Source organism: Adiantum capillus-veneris, chromosome 11, assembly GCF_014529385.1.
Source record: "Adiantum capillus-veneris isolate H3 chromosome 11, ASM1452938v2, whole genome shotgun sequence".
Lineage (NCBI taxonomy): Eukaryota > Viridiplantae > Streptophyta > Polypodiopsida > Polypodiales > Pteridaceae > Adiantum > Adiantum capillus-veneris.
In genome coordinates, this window is record NC_140941.1 from 60,098,377 (window position 1) to 60,125,374 (window position 26,998).

A 26,998-nucleotide genomic window follows, 5' to 3' on the forward strand; every position below is an offset into this window, starting at 1 on the left:
AGTACCACAAGATCCTCTTGTAGACGAGTGAGAGCAACCACCTACCAAAAAGTGTGAATGTTGTCAAGGATGCTGTGCTCCTTGACAAAGCCCGTCTGTGTCTCATGTATAATGCTCTCAAGTAGCGGCTAAATTCTCAAACTCAAAGCCTTTGCTAAGATTTTGTAGGCTGAGTTGAGAATGATGATGGGTCGCCATTGCCGAATCTCGTCCAAGGAGCCTCCCTCCTTGGAGATAAGATAGATCAAACCCTCACTCATGCTATCTGGCATCTCGTAGTGTGAAAAATGTGCTGATAAGCACTACAAAGGTCTCAACCAAGCAACTCCCAATACTCAAGAAGAAGCTAGGAGTCAAACCATCCTTCCCTAGGCAACTACCCCGAGGAAGTGCCCTGAGGGCCTCCTAAAGCTCCTCTAGCTGGAGAGGGCTCTCAAGCCTCTGGCGCATCTCGTCAATGACTTAGCAAGGCATCTGTGCCCACGCCTGCTCTCTGCATGCATCTCACCGCTCTAACTTTGCCTAAGCTAAGAGCAACTCACGGTAAAAGTCAGTAGCAATTGCGCGCATATTCTCGAGCTCTGTAGCAACAAGCCCATCGGGCCTCCTCAATTGGCAAACACTAATGTGCGCATGGCAAGGACCCACAATCTCAAAAGACTCATCCGTAACTCTGTCGCCCATCTGAATCCACTGAGATGCTTGACAATGGAAGGCAAACTCGTGGCGCCGCTCGTCAATGGTGATCAGCTCTTGCTGCATCTGCTCCTCCATGGTGATCAGCTCATGTCGAGCCTGTTGCATCTGCTCCTCCATCCAAGGGCTACCTGGGTGATGTTCTTACATCCGTTGTAATGAGGCTAAGCCCTGTCGGAGCCACTTCTCCTCCTCCTTGGTCGCAGCCAAGCGAGTTGCAGACTCTTGGAGAAAGAAACGACTAAGCTTCACAAGGGGAGAGGCCGCTCTAGCAACAAGATCCCCCTGTGCGTCCATACTCGCTATCCAAAGCGCCACAACCTACTCCCTTAGCTCTATATCCAGTAAAATCCTCTCTGGAATGTGTAGCATGGCACTGCCACTCCTCTGTCTATCTGACACAATAAGAATCACTAGAGCATGATTGAAAAAAGTAGTCCCTGCCAAAATTCATACTGAACCTCCCATGTCACAAATAAGGTCGCCAACGTAAAAACGATCTATCCTTGACAGGTTCACGCCCCCTACTCTGCGGTCAGACAGGGAGAAAGAGAGGATATTTGAGGGCGTACGAAGCCTACATGCCGACATACATCCGAAATCCTCAAAGTCGTACATAGGTGCTCCCAAACAACCAACTCAGCCCTGTGAGCACTAGCATGGCTGCCTCCAATCCTATCCAAGGGGTCCTAAAGCATGTTGAAGTCCCCTCCAATGCACCAATGCTCTACGTGCGGCAAGGACTCCACAATAGTGACCAAAACTCAGCCCGTGCAAGCGCATGGTTGGGCGCATAAATGTTCAAGAATCCCACAAGGCTACGTTGAACCTGTATGGTGACCCATTGAGCCTGCCTGGCACAATAATACCTCTGCCCACAATGGCCTGCTGCCATGAGTTCGCAATAGTCATACATACGCCTCCCTAAATGCCGACAGGCCCAAAAGAAACTAACCAGAAAGTCTCATAGCGGTCACGCAAGATCTGTCCACAACGCTGAATACGGCTCTCACAAAGGTGGTGCTCCTGAAGCATGAGGATATCTATCGTGTCGCCCACAAGGCATCTCTGAAGCTCCTATCACAATCGACCCCTCTGGAGTAGAAACTCGGGTCCACTTAAACCCTACACATTTCATGAGACAATCCTCATGGAATCACTGAGAGAAGACCGATGCTGCCGTGCAACCAACCTCCCAATCTTCAAGGCCGGCTTGGATAGAAAGTAATCCGCATCCGAGCGACCTTGAGAGAGGCATGCCTGAAGTGACTATACAACCCATGCCCAAGGAAAGTGTACAAGGGCTACATCCTCTGTTTAGGAATCCTCATGGACAAATACATAACAAGGAGCACTCTTAGTGTCTGCAAAAAAGTATACCACAATGTGTCTACAACCAACTGCATCAGGTGGCGTCACATTGAACTTGGCTAGCGGCCAAAGCGTCTGAATCTGTCACTCCCATGTTCCCCATGTGGTGCGAGAACTCAAGAGCCTCGACCTGGAGCCAATCTAGTATTGTATGCAAAGTCCACCGTGTGTGATCCCTACCACACAAAGAAAAGGAGAAACCAACTGTTGTATCCAAAGCCTCGACACCTCTAGCGGCCAGAAAGAGGACATGTACTCTGAAACAAGCTGCCTCAAGGTCAAGAGATGAGTTGCCAAGAAATCACGTAAAGTCGTAATCGAAGAGATCGGTGAATGTCAAAGCTCGTTAGCCCACAAGGGACTGGCGCAAAAAGAGGAGAAGCCTTCACCAAAAGTGGCGTCCTTTGATAGGGTTGTCTCAGGCTCCCAAGCCAACTGACTCGTAGCAGAAGCACTGCCAAGAGATTGAGTTGTTGATGAGTGTCTTGTCCCCTAAGCCGATGGTGGACTGTGAGAAGGGCCAGGAAATGAGGCTGAGGAGCCAGTGGGGGAGGAAGGGGGCCGGGGGGGGAGGGGTCCACGGCGTTGGGAGGCTGGCGGCGGCGAGGCTAAGGTGAAAGGAGAATATCCTACTCTAAAGGGTCAAAATGGTTCCCTATAGGAACCCAATGTTGTTGGCCTCTCGTAGGTCGGCCACTAGGGGGGTTATCGTCAAGGACAAGGACGGCCAAGGAGGAACATGAAACGTCACCTCATAATATGGGGCACCCTCTGAAAATGGCCCACAAGTGGACATAGTAGACACAATCTGGGAAATCCCCATGGTGCGGCACGCCTAACACCTAGTAGAGCCTCACAAGGCAGGGCACAGCCACATAGAAGCCCCCTTTCACTACATCTAGACCAGAAACCCAAGAGATGACCTCCAAAGCTCTTAACACAAAAAGCCTAAAGAGCAACTACTTCTCGATTTTCACTAATGTCATATCACCTCTTGCTAAAGCAACCTAGTCATGACATCCCAAATTTCCTACATCTTACACGTCACTAATTCACATTCAAGTCCCATCTTCAAGCAATGGGCTTGCCTTTGAGAAGATTTCCTAATCCTCTTGGCAGGACTACGTGCATGTTTAAACTTCCTTAAGTACACAATTGGAGAAGTTAAGCGTATGTGTTCTTTAGATTTTTAGTTGTTTGCATTCCACAAATAACCTGACGACTTAAGCATTAAAATCAAGAGTCATAGCATCCACAACAATAATAACCAAGTCCCAAATCAATATAGATTACATGGTCTTGATCTTAGTCTTCAAAATATTAGGATTCTACCACGGATGACCTTTTTCTAAGGATACCCATGACCTCTTCTTCTTCAATACACAAAGCTCCACAAGTACATCCAAATCGACGAGTCCCGATCTTAAGCCTTTAAGTCCTAACAAAAGCATTCAATATGCAAGATCCAAAAGCCCGAACAAGCTCTAAGCTTGCTCCAACCATCCAATATAGCCACAAAACGCATCTCCAAAAGATGCCTAGATAACAATCAATGAATCAAGCACCAAAAAATAGAGGTGTGCACATGAGAAATACTAGGAGGCTTTGATAAATAAGGAGGAACTTAAATCTAGAGAACCCCGAGTTAAAATTCAATTCCATTTCCCCTCCAGGCGCGCAGGGGGAAAAGGGGGGGGGGGAAGGGGCTCACTTTGCCCCGCTTGTCCCCCCTTAGATTTCATACAATTGTGCTCAAAACTCAATTTTTCCAAACAAAAGGAAAACCAATTTAAAGAATACCATTATCAATCTCCAAAGCTCTATTACACACCTGAAAATGGAAAACACCAAAAATTAAACGAAGAAAATTATCTGCGCTCCTACATCAACATGCACCTCAACCTTAGAAATAGCTTTGATATAGGCAGACCACATTCATTAAAGAGAAAGCAAAACAGTAAAATTAAGGTCCTAACAACAGCATTTTTGCTTAATTAAAGGATAACTTTTGCATCTAAAATTATACAAGTCCTACTAGCAAGAGCCTTACATTAAATTATGGATTGTAAACACATGACAAGCACAATTTACAAAATCCCTTCACATGAATTCTTTTTGCTTTTAAAACCACTCATCAAGTGTGTGTGTGTGTGTGTGTGTGTGTGTGTGTTGGGGGGGGGGGGGAGCCTTTCCTGTTAAGCGACCCATCCCAAATAGTCGGGACGGGGCTTAGAGGGGAACCTTGTTTTCACAAGAGGGGTTAATGTCACAAATTGCTGACGCGTCAAGCCACTAAAGAACGGAGCCAATGTGCAGATCCCGACCGAGAGGCCTAAACCCTAAGAAGAAGCCGCAGAAGCAGTAAAAGATGTTTTACCAACTTATAAAGACTTGTCAAGTGGCCTATTTTTAAAGAATAGTGCCCACCAAGTTCCGACCAATGGAATAGATCCCGGTCGAGGGGCCTAAAACCTAGAAGAAGAAGAAGAAATAGAAGGAATCCCCGACCAACTTACAGATCAGCAGTCGAGGGGCCTAAAAACCCTCAAAGTCAAAGAAAACTTATTTAAAGCGTCCGAAAGTGGTAGAAGCGAATTCAGATAAGTTTATAACCTCGAAATATAATGACATGGCACTTGTACAGACATCCCAAAATTTGCGGCGGATTTTTAGAAAAATCCCTAAATTTTAGAAAAGTGTTTTCTTGGGTCATCTTTTCATATTTGATGCTTTTAGGCTTTGGGCCTTTAAATATGAGCCTTGGGGACCCTCTCAGGCACTATTCAACGCGCAGATTGCAGAGAGGGTGTTCCCTGGCTATTGTACTTTGCGAATCAGCAATAATAAAGAAATGCCAAGAGGGGCGCCAAGGTTGGGGCCAATGCTCTCTTGGGATGGAACTCCGCCACTCCCCATATCGTGTAATGCATCTCTTTCAGTTTGGTTGTTATTTGAAGTGCTTAAAGTTGTTCAATCTGTTCTTTTCCGTTGCCCGTCTCGTGACAGTTAAAACAAGGAGAATATGTTTGGACGAGGAAGATGGGTGGATAGTTGGGACAATAACCCCCGAAATTGTTAGACTTACACCACTCTGCTGCTTCACGGGTCTAGGGCATACTTGTACGGCTAGTATGTCTCCCCAGCCACCCATAGTCTAGGTAAAGCAAGACTCACACACACACACACACAAAAGAAATCGCGAAGCTGGCTAATGACGTGGCAGATTTTCAAAAATCACGTTGGCTGATGACGTGGCATGCTGTACAGATTTCCGCGTTTTGCACTGACTGCTAACGTGGCAACTGTACGGAATTCCGGATTTTACGGTGGCAGCTTTTGAGCATTGCTTTTAGAGCAGATGCTTTTGAATTTTGAAGGCTTTTCACTGTTTTCAGGCCAAGGGCCTTTAAATATGAAGCTAGGACTCATTCTTTGGCATGCTTCCTGGAGAAGGTGTAGAGTCTGGAGTACCGGCTTGTATTGTGTTGATGCAAAATAAAGAAATACCGAAAGGGGCGCCAAGGTTTGGGGCCAATACTCTCTGGGGTGGAATTCCGCCACTCCGTGTCGCGTGTCGTCTCTCTCTCTCTTTCAGTTCAGTTGTTATTGAAGTGCCAAAAGTCTGTTCAGTCTATTCTTGTCTATTGGCACGTGGTGCCCGTCTTGTGACAGCGCCCACATATATTTCCATATATCATTTTTATGTTGGGTCGTGGGGATTTTTATCAGGCCTTGCCCTACCTCCCCTTGAGTACCTATTTATGGGGCCAGGGGGGTACCCACCCACTGCGACATCTCTCATCACACGAGATCGTCTGGTGTATTGACAGGGTCTTCTGCTCATGGTAGTCATGGGGGGCGCCTCTTCACCATATCTTGCGTTTGTGGTCTCTCTCTCTCTCTCTCTCTCTCTCTCTCTCTCTCTCTCTCTCTCTCTCTCTCTCTCTCTCTCTCTCTCTCTCTCTCTCTCTCTCACGCTTCCGCACACACGCACTCTCACATGGTATCAGTCGCCAGGTCACATGGTATCAGCAGCTTCAGGCTCTGCCTGTTCTAAGGCGCTACATCACATCAGGTTCTTCTCCCAAGGGCTGGATCAGCCAGCATTTTTGCAAGTGGAGCCAGATCTGCCAGCATTTTTACATCAACCAGGCACGCGCAGAAACGGGAGCCATATCTGTCGCGGAGGGCCTCACCTCAACCTGCGTTTTTTGCAAGAAACATCAAATCTGCGGATTTCCCTGCTAGCGCTACACTTCTGGGACAGTTTCGTCACTGGAAATGCCCCTCCTCCATTTGCGTTTTTTACCTTCATCTGCGTTTTTGGGTTTTCAACCCATTTTCGGTGGTTTTATTGGTCACTTTGTGTCGTTGACACCTTCCACAAGTTGCTGGGCACCTAGGGTACCCAACAAGCCTATGTTTCTTCAGCAAACATAAGGTTTTTAGTGCCAAAAAGTGCAGCAAAAGTGGGCTGCAAATTGACCTGCGTTTTTGCAGCAGGAGGGCAGTGCTCAGCTTCTGGACCTCGGACCTTGCCACCACCTACCCGGCCTTGGCATCCGGTGCCTTGCTGGAAAAGTTCCTCTTCAGATCTACAGATTTCAGCCATTACCCCTTGCTGTTTTCTCTATTTTCAGCCCATATGGGGCAGTGACAGTGATTCACCACCCTTCCCTACACCCTTTGCACCGCTCCAGACCCTGCCGGGAGCGTACGAGCACGCTGAAAATCGCTGGACAGCAGCGTTTTCATCACCTCGCAGTTGCGTTTTTGGGTGGACAACAGACACTTGGTTGGAGTTTTACACAGAGGATGAGGTTACCTCCTGTCAGGACACCATCTGGTGGTGGTCCATGCGGTGTCTCAGTGACTGTTGCAGTACACGGTATCTTCGACATTGGCTTGATCATCTACGGGCGTACGATCATTGGGAGATCCATTCATTCCAGCCATCATTCGGCGGTTGCGCACTCCAAAGGGGGTGGTGACTTGTGATTTGCTATGGACACACCTATGCACTCATCAGAGGAGTTCACACGAGATATGGCCATGCTCATGGCATATGGGATCAGGACATTCCCAAAGAGGACACCACCATCTTGGGTGGACAGACACTTACCACTTGACCTCGACACGTCAGATCACTTGCTTACACAAGAGCATCTACATGGACTTAGGGAGAGGATCTTGGATCTCTTCCTGGACAGGCTCATTGCTTGGATCTACAGACTAGAGTAAGACTTCAGTGCTTTGGACTCTCTTGAGAGTTTACCCGTGAGATGTGAGAGATCATGCATCCCGCGACTACATCCGGAGTCACCCGGAGCTTGGCTTGGATGATAGTGCAGTTGCTCTTCTACACTCCTTATCATTTGGATTGCTACCTTCAGAGTTGCTTACACTCACCCTCGGTAACCTTACAGTAGACTTATCCCCCAGCCTGGGCAATAGGCCACTCCCAGCTCATTTACATTGAGAGCCACACGAAGTTGCGGTTTGGTGGTGTTGTTGGCACGAGTTCTGTTTTGGTTGACACCGGAGGATTGGAGGCACGAGATACAGGCAAGACGGTGCAGACAGCTTGGTCTGGCCTTTCCTCTTCTTAGAGGTTCTTCGCAACGCAGACTTCTCAGTCTCGCTTCCCTTCTTCATACAGGATGATTACAGTGCAGACAACTTGGTCTGACCACACCTCTTCTCAGAGGCCCTTCACAGCGCAGATTGTTGAGTCTGGCTTTCCCCTCATCTTGGATTACCCTACCTACTGACAGGACACCATCCGGTGGTGGTCCATGCGGTCTCTCGGTGACTGCTGCAGCTTTACGGTAGCTTCTATAGTGCAGATTGCTTAGTCTGGCTTTCCTTGATTCGGAGGACGTTTATGGCCCAGATTACCACATCTGGCCTTCCTGGAGTTTTACACAACTTAGTCACCTTGGGTTGTAGGTTCATGCATTGAAAGGCTTCCGATCATTCTCATGACGGTTCCTAGGCCTCTCCATTTTCTCCAGACGGTTTGACTACAGACACCACAGATCCTATTGGGCAGGACACATGCAGGCCTATTGGCACTTCTTTTACGACAAGGAGTTGTTTTCACACTCAGTTCGGGACCTTCACGCAGTATCTTCACCCTGTATGGGCGGAGTACAACAATTTGCTACACTGCTCGTGACGGCATTTTCCTACAGAGATCTCTTGATGGTTGGGACACCCCAGACTGCTGCAGACATCTCAACAGACATCTTCATCATTTGCCTCACATCTTCGGCTTCATGCGGTTTGTTCAACATCCGGTGCTGAGAGGGGGTGTTAGACTTACACCACTCTGTTGCTTCACAGGTCTAGGGCATACTTGTATGGCTAGTATGTCTCAGGGATGGCCACCCATAGTCTAGGTTGTACCTGGTCCGACTGCTTGAGTTTGGAGCCGGCAGCCCACTTTTGTCCGGATCTCACATATATTTCCATATATCATTTTTTTGTTGGGTCGTGGGGATTCTTATCAGGCCTTGCCCTCCTTGGGCACCTATTTATGGGGGCAGGGGGGTACCCACTTCCACATCTCTCAGCACACAAGAGATCATCTGATGTATTGACAGGGTCTTCTGCTCATAGTAGTCATGGGGGCATAGCAGCTACAATACGGGACGGGATGTTTAATACGCGATGTACAATACGCGTACTAGACGCATTTTTGAGAATCAAAAATAAAATACGTCAACTTTTTTAGATATGATACTTTAATAAGAACAAATGGAGCGGTTCATGGACCTCCTCAATGACTCTTCAATATTTAGCCATAGTATACATAAACAAGCACCATGAAGCTCTAAAACACAATTGATCAATTAGAAAAAGACATACGTTTTGAGAAAAAAAACATTAGAATAGAAAACGTTATGAGACGTATTGTATGTTTCAATACGGGACGTCGTGTATTCTAAATAAAATACGCGTATTTTAGCTGCTATGCATGGGGGACTGATCGCCCCCTCTTCACCATATCTTGCGTTTGTGGTCTCTCTCTCTCTCTCTCTCTCTCTCTCTCTCTCTCTCTCTCTCTCTCTCTCTCTCTCTCTCTCTCTCTCTTCCTAACACGCGCACTCTCACAAAAATGGGCATTTGAGTTTGCGTTTGTAGTTACATTTGTGTAAGGCTTAATCTAACAAAAGATTATATACCGTAACGTATGCTTTTGGCGAGGGCCCCCCACTTCGTTACGCAAACCGTTGCTCCTTATTAAATGAAGAAGTTAATACAAGAGAATGTACCTTCTATGACAACTTCAACCAAATGATGCAATAGGAGAATTTTCCTTATCAAAACCGAACATGCTCTCCGTCTTCAACATCAAGCAACTCTTGAAGCTAGACTCTCCTTGGGCTGAATACTTATGTACTCCAAGAAGCCATGTCAAAGTTATACAAAGGATGCCCTCAAGTGGCACAAAACAACGACAAAGGGCAACCCCTCTCTCCAAGGACCATCTCAACAATGGCTCACACAAGCACAAGAGAGTCCAATCCGTGGGCAGCCACACTATTACTTCTTGCTATCACACAACTGCCTTGCAACCCGCCTAGAGTGTTTCACACTAATGTTTAAACCAAGTGAGAGGGAGGGATCAGAGAGAGGGAGAGAGAAAGATTAACATCTTTAAAGACCAAAATAGCACATGAGACCAAAACAAGGTAAATCAACAAAGATGTCTTCAAAAGTAGAGTGATACTTGCGAGTCGCCCATATTACAAAAAGGTAATTGGCGTGAAGTGGGTTTCCAAGGTCAATGATTCTTTAGCAAGTATAAGGCTCGTCTTGTTGCTAAAGAATATGCTCCAAAGGATAGGGTTGACATGGATTAGACTTTTGCTCCCACTATACAATATTGATCTTGTTACACATTATGTATGGCTTGTTTATTATCAAATGGGTGTCAAGTTTTCTTTCTTGAATGCTGATTTAGAGAAGAAACTGGAAAGTGTATGTAGAACAACCGCCTCATATTGTCATTAATAATTGTGAGAATCATGTCTACTTGTTTAAAAAAAGCATTATATGGTCTCAAAGAAGCACCCAGGGCTTGGTATCAACACATGCAATTAGATCATCTATTTAGGTCTTGAGTGATCTGATGTTGACACTAATCTTTAAGTGCTTCTCAAAGATGGTGATTTTTATATCATTACAAGATAATATCATTGTCACAAAGTGAGGATCTTGCTGGTTGGATGAAGACTCAACCCATGCCTACCTTTGCTATAAAAAATGTAAGGTGCAGCGGAATGAATGTTTGAACTTTGCTCAAGATGAGTGCTCCGAATTGTGCTCAAGGTTCCTTTTGTTCTTATGGAAGGTAGAGCCTTCCGTTCTTAATAATGAGAGTGCAATGATCATAAACAAAGTGAATGGACAGTGTGCGTGAAAGTGAATGAGACTGAGAGACAGAGAGAGAAGAGAATACGACACCACAGACGTTGTAAAACCCTCCTCCTAAGGCCCCACTCTCGTTGGCGAGAGTGGTCTACGATTGATTGCACAAACTGGTACAAAGTGTATGCATGAAACTGATGCAAGTCTAGGCTATGTCGGTGTCGTCGACGGGGGTGACGAGGCCGACGCTAGGGCTGAAAACTGAAGCTCCTTATCTGCTGTCCAAAAATGCTCAAGGCTGAAATCTGTTGCAAATCAAAACGCTAAATTGGGGCTGATTTCTGCTCATGAAAAACGTTGTTGTGGGCTGCTTCTTGCGGGCTGAAATCTGCGGGTCTGTATGGTTGTCAAGGCTGGAATCTGTTGTTGCTTATCTTGCTGAAAAACGCCAGCCAAAAGGGGCGATTTGGGTCTATGAAAAACGCTAGGGCTGGGGTCTTCTTCTGTGACGATGCCTTGTTGAAAACGCCAATAGATGAGGTCCTATGGCGATGAGTCTTGTTGAAAACGCCAACAATGGAAAGCTATGGGGATGTGCATGGAAAAACGCTAGGGGAGTTGAAGTCTTGCTTGGAGGGAAACCACCAAGGGGGTTCTTGCTGAGAAGTTGTCTGTTGAGCTTGGGCTCCTGCTGCCTCTTCTGCCAATTAGTGCTAGTCTAGGTTTGCTTATATACAAACTTACTCAATTTGCCCTACCTACTTTCCAACAAAAGTCACTTAAAAATAATAAGTGAAAAATGTCAAAAATAGGCTAAATGCACTGGAAAATTCCCCTGAAGGATTCTGATGGATTCTGATGGGAATGCTTATGATCATGCTGTGTGCAACCAGAGGATATGCATCTACACTAAGTGTTTCGACATGCACAGTCTGCGAACAGACTCACAAAAGTGCCAGATCACTTCTAAATCTAGACTGACTGGACTAACAAAACCCTTGTCATGCTGTAGTTGTCCACAGACACATAGGGTTGGATGTGTCAGAGCTTTCACGTGACATCTCCTCCTTTTCAAAGTGAGGTACTGGTACCAAACTGTATGGCGTCGAGGGAGATCGCCAATAACATCCGGAATCCTGGAAGGGACTCTTCGCCGGCCCATTCTGATGTGTGGGTCGTGCGGTACTTGAACTTCATAAAAGTCTGCAACGCTTGCTTCTTTGAGCCGCGCCGAAAGCGACACAAAGTCTTATGTGGCTCCTTCAATGCTTCAACTTCGTCGAGTGTCATGCTTCGTTCTTCTTCAAGAATCTCCATGGCTGAAAATTTCTGAAACCATTTCCAACACAAAACCATAAACATACCCATTCCATGTAAAGTGAGTGGAGAAAATCTTGTCTTCCTCAAACAATGTAGATGAACATATAGACGGAGTGCCAAACCGTTCACCACACACGCAAACAATGAGACCGAATCTTTTTCTTTTGATATAGAGCAATCAACTATGGCAATTCACAACGGAAATGCCCATGCTTGGTGCTCATACTTTCATGTGCTCTTTCTACAAATGTGTCATGCCAAGGAAGAGACATGGAATGTGACTTCTTTACATACATACTTTTCAGCTTTTCATGAACAATCCGCATACAATTGTGCTCATTCATGAGTGAAGCGTGCTCAACGTACAATATGTCATGCCTAGGAAAAGGGATCACATAAAGACGCTGACTAAAATACAGGAAACGATCACGAATGAAACACTCGAACAAGGCGTGTTGACGAATCATTCAAACACATAGTACTTCCTGTGAGGGTTCTTTGGATCTAGGCTCAAGAGCCAAGATATGTCCTTCCTAAAGGGGTTCGTTGGACCTTGACTCGAGAGCCAAGATCGATCCTTCATGATTCATCGAATCTGCAACGAGGTTAGCTTCGCTAGAAAAAGAATCAACTAACTCATCATCCTTGTGAACAATAACGTCATCTTCATGCAAATCATCATGCTTGTGAGAAATCACATCTTGATTATGCAAATCATCATGCTCATCATTAACATCCAAATCATCATGCGTGTCATTCAAACCATCATCATGCAAATCATGTGTGTCATGGTTTGGAGAAAAAGAGACTGAGAGAGTCTCCTTCTCCTGAATCCGTTCAATCTTCGCCTGCACACTTGCAATGAGAGAGGGAGAATGAACAACTTCCTCTCCACGAATGATAATGAGAGAGTCACTTTTGGCATTCAAAGTGAACGTATTTTCCACCCAATCAATGAGAGGGTTACACTCACGAAACCATCGAATGCCCAAAATCATATCACATCCTGAGAGAGGAGAGAGAAAAAATCTTATACAGAAGAGTCCATACCGGGAGCAAAGCCAAAGACCTCGAGAGGAGATTTCTGACTGACCTCTACGCGGGCTTTCTCAACAAGAGGGACTGATCACATCATGCATACTACCTGGGTCAAACAATATGACAAAATGCTGCCCCGTCATATGACCGTAACCTCTACGCGGGCTTTCTCAACAAGAGGGACTGATCACATCATGCATACTACCTGGGTCAAACAATATGACAAAATGCTGCCCCGTCATATGACCGTAACATTTAATAAGAGACTCATCAATGGGAGGGTCAGGAGAAACTTGGGGCACACTTGTGTTATCATTCATTGCATTGACAGAGGAAGTGGATTTTGTGGATTCTTTAGATTCATTCGATTCAAGCTTAGGACATGTTCTTTTTATGTGACCCTTAATGTGACAATGAAAACAACGACCTTCCTTAGAATAAGTGCTTTGCTCTTCTGACGTGATCTATCCTCCTAAAATTCCTTGTGCTACTTTTTCATCTAGAGTAAGCTTAGGTTTAGCAATTGTGTTAGCCTTACCCTTAGGTTCATTGTGAGAGTTCTTTTCTGAGAGACTCTTGGAAGATTGGTTAGAAGAGTTACCGTTCTTACCGTTCTGAGGGTTCTGAGAAGCTTGAGAGGTACTTGTGGAAGTCTTGTTCTCCTTAGGCTTTCCCTTGTTGTGCTTCATCTCCTGTGCATAGCAATCGCTACCGCCTTGTTGAGATCGATTGGATCGAAGACTTCTGCATCAAACTTGATATAGTCGTCTAATCCAAAAAGGAATGCCTCTTTGCGCTCATCATCCAACTTGCGTAATTAGGTACCGAGCTGCAAAACACGATTAGAGAAAGACATAACCGGCATACCATTTTGCTTGAGAGCGCCCAATAGTCCTTCAATCGTCCGAGCTACTGAGGAGGCATAAACCGCACCTTGAGCTTGTCTTGGAAATCAGCCCAATTGAAAGAAAGGGGCGTGAATTCTTCGGCTTCCTCTAGGTGCGCGGCTAACTGTGCCTCTTGCCATGCGTGGTACCAATTGATGGCATCACCGGCAAGGTACATGGTTGCCGTCAAAACCTTGCTATTTCTTGTCTTCTTAGTTGTCGCAAAATAAGCATTAAATTGATGCAACCAAGAATGAATAACACTAGCATCCATCTTACCATCATACTTACTGAAAGTCAACTTTTCTGTGACTGGGTTGTTGGAATCCGCATCGTGGCTTGCGCCACTTGAGGAACTCCCACGATCTTTGGCTGGTTCGGACTTCGAGGCAAGTACTTATCGAACCAATTCTTGAGTGCGGAGGTCTTTTTGAGCCTCACGCTTGGCCTCCAAGGCCGCTCGTCTTGCTGCAGATTCCTCTTGTCTTTGTGCTTTCCTTTCTTTTCATTCATCGCACTCGCGTTCCAAGGCAATGCGAGTCGCTTCTTGTTGTATAGCAATTCTTTTGTTGCGTTCTCCGCGCTCGCGTTCCAAGGCAATGCGAGTCACTTCTTGCTGTATTGCATTTCTTTCGTTTCGTTCTTCGCGCTCGCGGTCCTTGGCTTCCTATCGTTCTGCTTTTCTTTCTAGTTGTGCCATCATCTCCATCATCAACTTGACCATCACCTCCATAGAATTTGGTACAACTCGTGGCGTAGATGGGAAAGGGGGAGGGTCGGGAAAGCCTCCTGGTGGGGAAAACTCTTCTTCGCCACTCCCATGCTCATCACCTGTATGCGAAGTATCCATTCCGCTTCGGGTGATGACCATGCACTATGATCTTTGGTCCTTAAGTTCACGAGGAACTTGGGTTCTTGAGGGTCTTGGGTTCTTGGGTTCTTGAGGGTCTTGAGGTTCTTGAGGTTTTCTTTCGCTTGCAATCTGTGTTCGAGAAGGATCTTCTCTTCACCCGAGTTCTGCTCTTTTCGGCGGGCACACAACCTTGCGCTCACACCAAGGTTGCTCTTTCCCATCTCACGTCGATTGGTTGGCCGCTAAGTGCACAATCCGCTCTCAATGAGTGAAAAGAGGCACAAGGGGAGGTTGGACAAGCCCTTCTTTCCTGGGATTCCTGTCACTCTTCAAAAACACAATTAGGAATCGACACGCCCAAGCGAACTTGGGTTCGTGCGACCGCAACAAGCAAAAAAAAAATCTTGTGATTCTTGTGGTTCTTTCCTTGAGTGATACAGAACACTGCCAAAGCTCTGATACCAATGTAAGGTGCAGCAGAATGAATGTTTGAACTTTGCTCAAGATGAGTGCTCCGAACTGTGCTTTCCTTTCTTTTCGTTCATCGCGCTCGCGTTCCAAGGCAATGCGAGTCGCTTCTTGTTGTATGGCAATTCTTTCGTTGCGTTCTTCGCGCTATGGCTAGAGCTTATGGCGATGCTATTGTGGGCTGAAAACGCCAGGGTGCGGGGTGCTGGATCTCCATGGCGATGAGGTTTCTGATGAAAAACGCTAGGGTGCTGAGGATCTTGCTCGGAGGAAAAACGCCACCAAGGGGGGAAATCTTACTGAGAGGGAGAGAGGGGAACCTGTTGCCTACGGCCTGTGTTCTCCTTGCTCTTCTGCCAATTAGTGCTAGCCTAGGTTTGCTTATATATTATCTTACTCAATTTGCCCTACTCAGTTTCTCACAAAAGTCACTTAATAAATAAGTGAAAAATGTCAAAAATAGGGAAAATAGGTTTTAAATGCATTGGAAAATTCCCCTGAAGGATTCTGATGGATTCTGATGGGAATGCTTATGATCATGCTGTGTGCAACCAGAGGATATGCATCTACACTAAGTGCCTATGCATGCACGGTCTGCGAACAGACTCACAAAAGTGCCAGAACACTTGCTAATCTAGACTGACTGGACTGACTGGACCCTTGTCATGCTGTAGCTTGTCCACGGACACATAGGGTCGGATGTCACGTGACATCCCCTCCTTTTCAAAGTGAAGTACTAGTACCGAATTGTATGGCGTCGAGGGAGATCGCAAATAACATCAGGAATCCTGGAAGGGACTCTTCGCCGGCCCACTCTGATGTGTGGGTCGTGCGGTACTTGAACTTCATAAAGGTCTGCAACGCTTGCTTCTTTGGCCCGCGCCGAAAGTGACACAAAGTCTTCTGGGGCTCCTTCGATGCTTCAACTTTGTCTAGAGGCCTACTTCTTCCTTCTTCAAGAATCTCCATGGCTGAAAATTCCTGAAACCACTCCCAATACAAAAACATGAACATACCCATTCCATGTAAAGTGAGTGGAAAAAAACTTGTCTTCCTAAAAGATTGTGCATGCAATGTAGATGAACCAATAGACGGAGTGCTAAACCCTTCACCACACACACGCAAACAATGAGATCGAATCTTTCTCTTCTGATCTAAAGCAATCAACTGTGGCAATTCACAACGGAAATGCCAATGCCTGGTGCTCATACTTTCATGTGATCTTTCTACAACGGTGTCGTGCCAAGGAAGAGATATGGAATACAACTTCCTTGAATGCATACTTTTCAGCTTTTTTTGAACAATCTGCATACATTCGTGCTCATTCATGAGTGAAACGTGCTCAACATACAATATGTCATGCCTAGGAAAAGGGACCACATAAAGACGCTGACGAAAATACAGGAAACGATCACGAATGAAATACTCGAACAATGCATGCGGACAAATCATTCGAACACATAGTACTTCCTGTAAGGGTTCTTTGGACCTAGGCTCGAGAGCCAAGATCGGTTCTTCCTGACGCGGTTCTTGGGACCTAGGCTCAAGAGTCAAGATCGGTTCTTCGTGATTGATCGAATCTGCAATGAGGTTAGCTTAGTATCAACTAACACATCATCCTTGTGAACAATCACATCATCTTCATGCAAATTATCATGCTTGTGAGAAATCACATCGTGATCATGCAAATCATCATGCTTGTCATTGTCATCCAAATCATCATGCTCATCATTATCATTCAAATCATCATGCAAATCTTGTGTGTCATGCTTTGGAGAAGAAGAGACTGAGAGAGTCTCCTTCTCGTGAATCCGTTCAATCTTTGCTTGCACATTAGCAATGAGAGAGGGAGAATGAACAACTTGCTCTCCATGAATGACAATGGGAGAGTCACTTTTGGCATTGAAAGTGAACATATTTTCCGCCCAATCAATGAAAGGGTTATGCTCACGAAACCATCGAATGCCCAAAATCATATCACATCCTGAGAGAGGAGAGACAAAAAATTTTCTACGGAAAGCAACTTGTTGGACTGTAAACAGCACATCAAGGCACTCTTTCGTGATGAGAGAGTCCATACCAGAAGCAAAGCCAGAGACCTCGAGAGGAGATTTCTGACTAACCTCTAAGCAGGCTCTCCCAACAAGAGAGGGATTGATCACATCATGCATACTACCTGGGTCAAACAATATGACAAAACGCTGCCCCGTTATATGATCATAACTTTTAATGAGAGACTCATCAATGGGAGGGTCAGAAGAAACTTGGGGCACACTCGTGTTGTCATTGATTGCATTGACAGAGGAAGTGGGTTCTGTGGATTCTTTAGATTCATTAGAGTCAAGCTTAGGACATGTTCTTTTTATGTGACCCTTCATGTGACAATGAAAACAACGACCTTCCTTAGAATAAGTGCTTTGCTCTTCGGACGTGATGTATCCTCCTAAAATTCCTTGTGCTACTTTTTCATCTAGAGTAAGCTTAGGTTTAGCAATTGTGTTAGCCTTACCCTTAGGTTCATTGTGAGAGTTCTTTTCTGAGAGACTCTTGGAAGATTGGTTAGAAGAGTTACCGTTCTTACCGTTCTGAGGGTTCTTAGAAGCCTGAGAGGTACTTGTGGAAGTCTTGTTCTCCTTAGGCTTTCCCTTGTTGTGCTTCGTCTCCTGTGCGAGAGCAATCGCTACCGCCTTGTTGAGATCGATTGGATCGAAGACTTCTACGTCAAACTTGATATATTCGTCTAACCCAAAAAGGAATGCCGCTTTACGCTCATCATCTGATTTGCGTAATTGAGTGCCGAGCTGCAAAACACGGTTAGAAAAAGACATGACTAGCATACCATGTTGCTTGAGATTGTGCCAATCTTCTTTTAATCGTGCTAGGTACTGAGGAGGCATAAACCGCGCCTTAAGCTTGTCTTGGAAGTCGGCCCAATTGAAGGAAAGGGACGCGTCTCCGTCGACTTCCTCTAGGTGCGCGGCTAGCTGTGCCTCTTGCCATGCGTGGTACCAATTGATGGCATCACCGACAAGATACATAGTTGCCGTCAAAACCTTGCTATTTCCTGTCTTCTTAGTTGTCGCAAAATAAGCATTAAATTGATGCAACCAAGAATGAATAACACTAGCATCCATCTTACCATCGTACTTACTGAACGTCAACTTCTCGGTGACGGGGTTGTTGGAGTCCGAATCTCGGCTTGTGCCACTTGATGAACCACCAACTTCTTTGGCCGGTTCGGGTTTCGAGGTGAGGACATATAGTACCAAGTCGTTCATGCATTGTTCTCTCTGGGCCTCACGCTCTAACTCCAAAGTAGCCTTTCTTTCTTCGGCAGCTTCCCTTCTTGTGTCGGCCGCCAAGCGAGCTTGCACCAAGTCGGCCTTTCTTGCCGCTTCTTTTCTTTTCCTTCCTCGGCCGCCAAGTGATCACGATCATGTTTGTCTTGGCGGTCACGCTCCGCGGCAATGCGAGTCGCCTCTTGCTTTGCCATCATGTCTATCATCGACTTAACCAAACCTTCCATGGGGTTTGGTGCAATTCCTGGCATAGATGGCGAAGGGGAAGGGTCACGAAAACCTCCCTGTTGCTGAAATTCTTCTTCAGTACTTTCTTGCCCATCACTCTCATGCCCGATCTCCATTCCGCTTCGGGTGATGACCATGCACTGAAGTTGTGGGTTCTTAAGTTCACAAGGAACTTGGGTTCTTGTGGGTCTTGGGTTCTTCGGTTCTTGAGGGTCTTGAGTTCTTGAGGGTCTTGAGGTTCTTCTTTTGCTTGCAATTTGTGTTAGAGAAGGATCTTCTCTTCATCCGAGTTCTGCTCTTTTACGCGGGCGCACCCCTTAGCGGCCTTGCACTCACACCAAGGTTACTTTTTCCCACCTCACGTCGATTGGCCGGCCGCTAAGTGCACGGCCCGCTCTCAATGAGTAAAAAGAGACACAAGGGGAGGCTAGACAAGCCCTTCTTTCCTGGGATTCCTGTCACTCTTCAAAAACACGATTAGGAATCGACACGCCCAAGCGAACTTGGGTTCGTGCAACCGCAACAAGCAAAAAAAATTATGTGGTTCTTGTGGTTCTTTCCTTGAGTGATTCAGAACACTGCCAAAGCTCTGATACCAATGTAAGGTGCAGCGGAATGAATGTTTGAACTTTGCTCAGGATGAGTGCTCCGAACTGTGCTCAAGGTTCCTTTTGTTCTTATGCAAGGGAGAGCCTTCCGTTCTTAAAATGAGAGTGCAATGAACACAAACAAAGTGAATGGACACTATGCGAGAAAGTGTATGAGACTGAGAGAGAGAGAGAGAGAGAGAGAGAGAGAGAGAGAGAGAAGAGAATACGACACCAGAGACGTTGTAAAACCCTCCTCCGAAGGCCCACCCTCGTTGACGAGAGTGTCTACTATTGATTACACAAACTGGTACAAGTGGATGAATGAGAACCGATGCAAGTCTAGGGCTATGTCGATGTCGACGACGGGGATGACGAGACCGACTCTATGGCTGAAAAACTGCGTGCTTCCTCTTCTGTCCAAAAACGCCAGAAGGCTGAAATCTGTTGTCCCAAAACCACTGGTTTTAAGCTCTTCCAAAAGCTGGTTTTAGGCTGAAAATGGCTGTACAAATTGCTGATTTAGGGCTGAGTATGCAGGCTGAAAAATGCTAGCATGCTGGATCTGTGGCAATGATGGTTGACTGCTAAAAACGCTATATGGCTAGATCTTATGGCGATGCTACTGTGGGCTGAAAACGCCAGGGTGCTAGAACTCCATGGCGATTGTCACGTGACACATCGAACCCTATGTGTCCGCGGACATGCTACAGCATGATCAGTGTTCAGTCAGTCCAGTCACTCTAGATTAGCAGTGATCTGGCACATTTGTGAGTCTATTCGTAGACCGTGCATGCCCAGTCACTTAGTATAGATGCATATCCTCTGGTTGCACACAGCACGATCATCAGTATTCCCATCAGAATCCATCAGATTCCATCAGGGGAATTTTCCAGTGCATTCAGCCTATTTTCCATATTTTTGACATTTTTCGCTTATTATTTTTAAGTGACTTTCCAACAAAAGTAGGTAGGGCAATTTTGCTAAGAAAATATATAAGCAAACCCAAGTTAGCACTAAATGGCAGAAGAGGCAGCAGGAGCTACCCGCTGAACAGGCGTCTTCTCGACAGAACCCATCAAGGACCATCAAGACCCCTTGGCGTTTTTGGATTGTCCATCCTCTCCTACCCTCAAACCTGGCATTTTCTAGCATTGCTTGATCGCCAGCCTCACCAGCATTACTTAGCGACTACAGATCCCCATCATCGCCGGCATTCCCAGCTTTGCTAGCGTTTTCCAAATCAGCCCATCAGCGTTTTTGCTTTGCAGCACCAGATCAGTCTAGCGTTTTTGCATCAGCGTTTTTCATTTTCAGCCATTGCCGCGACAGAAAGGCAGCGTTTTCAGCTTATGGTACAGCAGTAGAATCAGCCCCAGTTGGTTGCAGAAGATCCCCAATTTCAGCCCATAGAAACGCAGCCAAACAGTCATTTTCAGCCACCAAAACAGCCCCGAAATTCAACAGTTAGAAGACCACAGATTTCAGCCCTAAAATCGTCGTCGTCGTCATCATCGGCATAGTCCCCGATTGCATCAGTCCATTGCATCGTCATCGTACCACTTTGTGCAATCAATAAGTAGACCACTCTCGCCAACGAGAGTGGGGCCTTCAGAGGAGGGTTTTGCGTCTCTGGTGTCGTATCTCTCTTCTCTCTCTATCTCTTAGTCTCATCACTTGCACGCACAGTGTCCATTCACTTTGTTTGTGATCATAGCACTTTCCATTAAGAACGGAAGGCTCTCCCTTCCATAAGAACTAAAAGGAACCTTGAGCACAGTTTGGAGCACTCATCTTGAAAAGCGCAAACAATCATTCTGTTGCACCTAACATTGGTATCAGAGCTTTGGCAGTGTTCTGTATCACTCAAGGAAAGAGCCACAAGAACCACAAGAATTTTTTTTTGCTTGATGAGGTCGCACGAACCCAAGTTCGCTTGGGCATGTAGATCCCTAATCGTGTTTTGTTGAAGAGTGACAGGAATCCCAAGAAAGAAGGGCTTGTCCAGCCTCCCCTTGTGTCTCTTTTCACTCATTGAGAGTGGACCGTGCACTTAGCGGCCGGCCAATCAACGTGAGGTGGGAAAAAGCAACCTTGGTATGAGCGCAAGGCCGCCAAGGGATGCGCCCGCAGAAAGGGGTAGAACTCGGGTGAAGAGAAGATCCTTCTCCAACGCGATTTGCAAGCGAAAGAAAACCTCAAGAACTCAAGAACCCCAAGAACCCAAGTTCCTCGTGAACTTAAGAACCCAAGACCACAAAAACCCACGACTTGAGAATGGTCATCATTCGAAGCGGAATGGATACTTCGCTTGGAGGTGATGAGCATGAGAGAGGCGAAGAAGAATTTTCCCCACCAGGAGGTTTTTCTGATCCTCCTCCTTTCCCATCTACAACAAGGATTGCACTAACTCCTATGGAGGCTTTCGACAAGAGGATGATGGACAGGAAGTTAGAAAGCAAAGAAAGAATCGTAGCCATCGAGCGTAAGTACCAAGAAAGAATGGCAGCCATAGCGCGTGAGAGCGAGCAAGCACGCTTGGAAGCCAAAGCAAGAGAAGCAGAATTTGATCGAGAGAACAAAGCAAGACAAGCAGAATTTGATCGTGAGAACAAAGCCCTCAAAGAACAGAGCGACCGACACAACAAAGAGTTCTGGCGACTCTTTTCTCAAGTTCAGGCACAGATGCAAGAGATTTGGGAAAAGGAGACTCTCTCAGTCTCTTCTTCTCCAAAGCATGACACACAGGATTTGCATGATTGTGAAAAGCATGATGATTTGATTGACAATGACAAGCATGATGATTTGCATGATCAAGATGTGATTTCTCACAAGCATGATGAGTTGCATGAAGATGATGTGATTACTCACAAGGATGATGTGTTAGTGGATGCTTTTTCTAGCGAAGCTAACCTCGTTGTAGATTCGATCAATCACGAAGAACCAATCTTGGCTTTCGAGTCGAGGACCAAAGAACCCCCACAGGACGATTCGATCATTCAGGAAGAATCGATCTTGGCTCTCGAGCCTAGGTCCAAAGAACCCTCACAGGAAGTATTATGTGTTCGCATGATTGATACGCACGCATTGTTCGAGTGTTTCATTCGTGATCGTTTCCTGTATTTTAGTCAACATCTTTATGTGATCCCTTTCCCTAGGCATGACATATTCTATGTTGAGCACGTTTCTCTCATGGATGAGCACGATGTATGCGAATTTTTCATGAAAAGCTGAAAAGTATGCATTCATGGAAGTCACACTCCATGTCTCTTCCTTGGCATGACACAGTTTCCGAACGAGCACATGGAAGTATGAGCACCAAGCGTGGGCATTTCCATTGTGTGTTGCCACAGTTGATTGCTCTAGATCATAAGAGAAAAATTTGATCTCATTGTTTGCGCGTGTGTAGTGAACAGTTTGGCACTCCGTCTCGTTGTTCAGCTACATTGCATGCACAGTCTTTTGAGAAGACACGATTTTTTCCACTAACTTTACATGGAATGGGTATGTTCATGATTTTGTGTTGGAAATGGTTTCAGGAATTTTCAGCCATGGAGATTCTTGAAGAAGAAAGAAGCATGACTCTCGACGAAGTTCAAGCATTGAAGGAGCCACAGAAAACTTTGTCGCTTTCGGCGCGGCCCAAAGAAGCAAGCGTTGCAAACCTTTATGAAGTTCAAGTACCGCACGACCCACACATCAGAGTGGGCCGGCGAAGAGTCCCTTCCAAGATTCCGGATGCTATTGGCGATCTCCCTCAACGCCATACAGTTCGGTACCAGTACCTCACTTTGAAAAGGAGGGGATGTCACGTGACACATCCAACCCTATGTGTCCGTGGACAAGCTACAGCATGATCAGGGTTCAGTCAATCCAGTCAGTCTAGATTAGCGGTGATCTGGCACTTTTGTGAGTCTATTCGTAGACCGTGCATGCCCAGTCACTTAGTATAGATGCATATCCTGATCAGGGTTCAGTCAGTCCAGTCAGTCTAGATTAGCGGTGATCTGGCACTTTTGTGAGTCTATTCGTAGACCGTGCATGCCCAGTCACTTAGTATAGATGCATATCCTCGGGTTGCACACAGCATGATCATCACTATTCCCATCAGAATCCATCAGATTCCATCAGGGGAATTTTCCAGTGCATTTAACCTATTTTTCATATTTTTGACATTTTTCACTTATTATTTTTAAGGAATTTCCAACAAAAGTAGGTAGGGCAATTTTGCTAAGAAAACATATAAGCGAACCCAAGTTAGCACTAAATGGCAGAAGAGGCAGCAAGAGCTCCCCGCTCAACAGGCGTCTTCTCAACAGAACCCATCAAGGACCATCAAGACCCCTTGGCGTTTTTGGATTGTCCATCCTCGCCTACCCTCAGACCTGGCGTTTTCTAGCATTGCTTGATCGCCAGCCTCACCAGCATTACCTAGCGACTGCAGATCCCCATCATCGCCGGCAATCCCAGCTTTGCTAGTGTTTTCCAAATCAGCCCATCAGCGTTTTTGCTTTGCAGCACCAGATCAGTCTAGCATTTTTGCTAGCAACACGAAGGCATCAGCGTTTTTCATTTTCAGCCATTGCCACGACAGAAAAGGCAGCGTTTTCAGCTTATGGTACAGCAGTAGAATCAGCCCCAGTTGGTTGCAAAAGATCCCCAATTTCAGCCCATAAAACCGCAGCCAAACGGTGATTTTCAGCCACCGAAACAGCCCCGAAATTCAGCAGTTAGAAGACCACAGATTTCAGCCCTAAAGTCGTCGTCGTCGTCGTCATCGGCATAGTCCCTGGTTGCATCAGTCCATTGCATCGTCATTGTACCACTTTGTGCAATCAATAAGTAGACCACTCTCGCCGACGAGAGTGGGGCCTTCGGAGGAGGGTTTTACAACGTCTCTGGTGTTGTATCTCTCTTCTGTCTCTATCTCTCAGTCTCATACACTTGCACGCACAGTGTCCATTCACTTTGTTTGTGATCATAGCACTTTCCATTAAGAACGGAAGGCTCTCCCTTCCATAAGAACTAAAAGGGACCTTGAGCACAGTTCGGAGCACTCATCTTGAGCAAAGAGCAAACAATCATTCCGCTGCACCTAACAGCGATGAGGTTTCTGATGAAAAACGCTAGGGTGCTGAGGATCTTGCTTGGAGGAAAAACGCCACCAATATCTTGCTGAGAGAGAGAGGGGGAACCTGCGACCTGTGTTCTCCTTGCTCTTCTGCCAATTAGTGCTAGCCTAGGTTTGCTTATATATTATCTTACCCAATTTGCCCTACTCAATTCCTAACAAAAGTCACTTAATAAATAAGTGAAAAATGTCAAAAATAGGGAAAATAGGTTAAATGCACTGGAAAATTCCCCTGAAGGATTCTGATGGATTCTGATGGGAATGCTTATGATCATGCTGTGTGCAACCAAAGGATATGCATCTACACTAAGTGCCTGGGCATGCACTGTCTGCGAACAGACTCAAAAAAGTGCCAGAACACTTGCTAATCTAGACTGACTAGACTGACTCAACCCTTGTCATGATGTAGCTTGTCCACGGACAAATAGGGTCGGATGTGTCACGTGACACCTGTAACACCAACACACGTGAGAACTGTAAATAACTCAACTAAACTTGAAAGGGCGGGGGGGGGGGGGGGGAAGAGAGAGAGAGAGAGAGAGAGTCGACACGACACGACAGAGTTCCGAGCGGAGTTGCACTAGCCCCAACGATTGGAGTCCCTTCCACTATTTCTTTATTATTACTTTGCAAGAGTACAATGTCCAAGGGTCCTCTCTCTCGCAGTGCTCCCGAGCTCATCTATTGAGAAGAGAGGCCATGGCACTTATCTGGCCAAAAGCAGTAACATGAAAACTCTAAACCAAAAGATACAACCGTCGAGAGATTCGTGCTCTGCTTCCAAGACCTAAAATACTAGAGTGAGGCCCCAAGGCACATATTTAAGGCGGAGTACTGGCAGTAGAAATAGCAGATCTGATGGTTGCTTGCAAAAACGCAGGTGGCAAAGCATTCCTTCGCGATGGAAGTAGTCCACATGTTGGCGCCACCCCCTCTTGCAGGCACATTTGCAGAAACGCTGATGTTTTCCTAAAAGGAGGGGAAATGTAACAAATTGCTGACGTGTCAAAGCCTAAAGAATTGAGCCAACTTGCAGATGTCGGTCGAGGGGCCTAAACCCTAAGAAAAACAAGTAACTGAAGAAGAAGTCCTACCAACTTATGGGGATCCTGTCCGATGGGGCCCCAGTGACATAAAGGGATTAAAATAAAGCGAGACTTACACATACACGCGCAAAATCTGATGACGTCGCAGCTGTACGGCGATTTCCGAAAATTGCGCTGACATGATGACGTGGCAGGCTGTACGGATTTCCGCGTTTTGCGTTGGCTGATGACGTGGCAAGCTGTACAGATTTTTGTAAATTACGCTGGCAGCTTTTGGCATTGCTTTTCGGACTAGAAGCTTTTGAGTTTTAAAGGCTTTTCATTGTAACTGCTTTTCAGGCCAAGGGCCTTTAAATATGAGATTAGGGCTCATTCTCTGTGTAACAGACTTGGACACTCCAAGTCAAGAATCAATCGCGACAACACCAAATAACCACTTCAAAACAATTCACAGATCACAATAGATTTGCACTGGCCCGGCGGAGTTCCGTGCCTAGAGATATTGGCCCCAAAGATTGGCGCCCCTTTTGGTATTTCTTTTTATATTAATCAGATCAAAGTACAAGAGAGTGGCTAGGGTTTCACTCTCAGACTCTGCGTCCAGATGCTCTGAGAAGTGAAGCCCTCTCCTCATATTTAAAGGTACAAGGGATGCCCAAAAGCAGAGCCCCAAAAGCTTACAAAATAAAAAGCATAAGAGCTCAAGAGCTCTTCTCTCAAGTTCTCCTTTTTTTTGTTAAAAAGCATTCTCTTCAAAAGCGAAATTCGCGTCGCATCAATTTTTTTTTTATTTTTTTTTTTTAATTCAGCCTCCACAATTTCCGGAAATTAGGGTTTCTGCTATCCGCCACGTCATCACTTTGTGACATACCCCCCTCTTGAAAGCATTGTAATCGACCGCGATTACGCCTGCAAAACCGACAGAAGCCATAAACCGTCTTAGCAGACACTGACTATTAGTACATACGTACTAGGAACACACATCTAGCACATGTACAAAATCGACAGTCACATCACACGACATCACAGGACATCACATGACATTCAACATTCATTCAGATCTTAGACCATGATTTATCGGCAATGTAGCTAGCAATCACATCTAGGTCCAATCGGGACCTCAACGATGTCCGATTGACTAACCCCATTGCAACCATGTCTATTCGAGATCAATCAAACCAAAATGCTGCAGTCATTTCGGCTATCAGTTCCTGCACTCACAAGAAGTCAAGAACAAATCAGTATCATTATCAGGAATTCCATTTCATAAAGTTATCCAGCAGAATACTGTCAGCTCTCAGTATCCCTGAAGCTCAAAGAGACGTCAGTGACTCTAGTATCTAAATCAAGGCATCTGTTGACAAAGGAGTGGAGTGACTCCCCTCTTGTGCATCCCACTGCACCAGATCTTCGGCCAAGCTGAATTTCTGGGTTCCGTTTGGAGTAGACTATGCTAAACCAAAACATCGACGTAAAGTTTCACAATCCGAGGAGTATCTGCTAGGTCCTCCTCCTCCATCCACTTCGCATCAAATGCAGGAAAGTTCTTGAACTTAACCAAGAACCGCCTTCGGACTTTACCTTTCTTCGTATCATTATGTGCCAAAATCTGTTCAGGAACAAGGATCTCCTCGTTTTCTTCCACTTCGGGTTGCTCATCAGGCACATCACCCTTAACAGGTTTCAAGAGACTCACAT

General features: G+C 45.9%; 1 protein-coding gene across 3 annotated transcripts in view; it reads right to left on the reverse strand.

Annotated features, from left to right (window-relative positions):
* Positions 1-26,998, reverse strand: part of LOC147447308 (uncharacterized) — an 86,408-nt gene that overhangs the window by 50,782 nt on the left and 8,628 nt on the right. For 2 of the 3 annotated variants that reach the window (XM_086523144.1, XM_086523145.1), the window contains exon 2: positions 3,868-3,898. The exons of the other annotated variant lie outside the window; for it this stretch is intronic. In XM_086523144.1, the coding sequence (XP_086379270.1) occupies positions 3,868-3,870 (3 nt within the window). In that variant the 5' untranslated portion in view covers positions 3,871-3,898. The remainder of the gene's footprint in view (positions 1-3,867; positions 3,899-26,998) is intronic. 3 annotated transcript variants of the gene reach the window in all.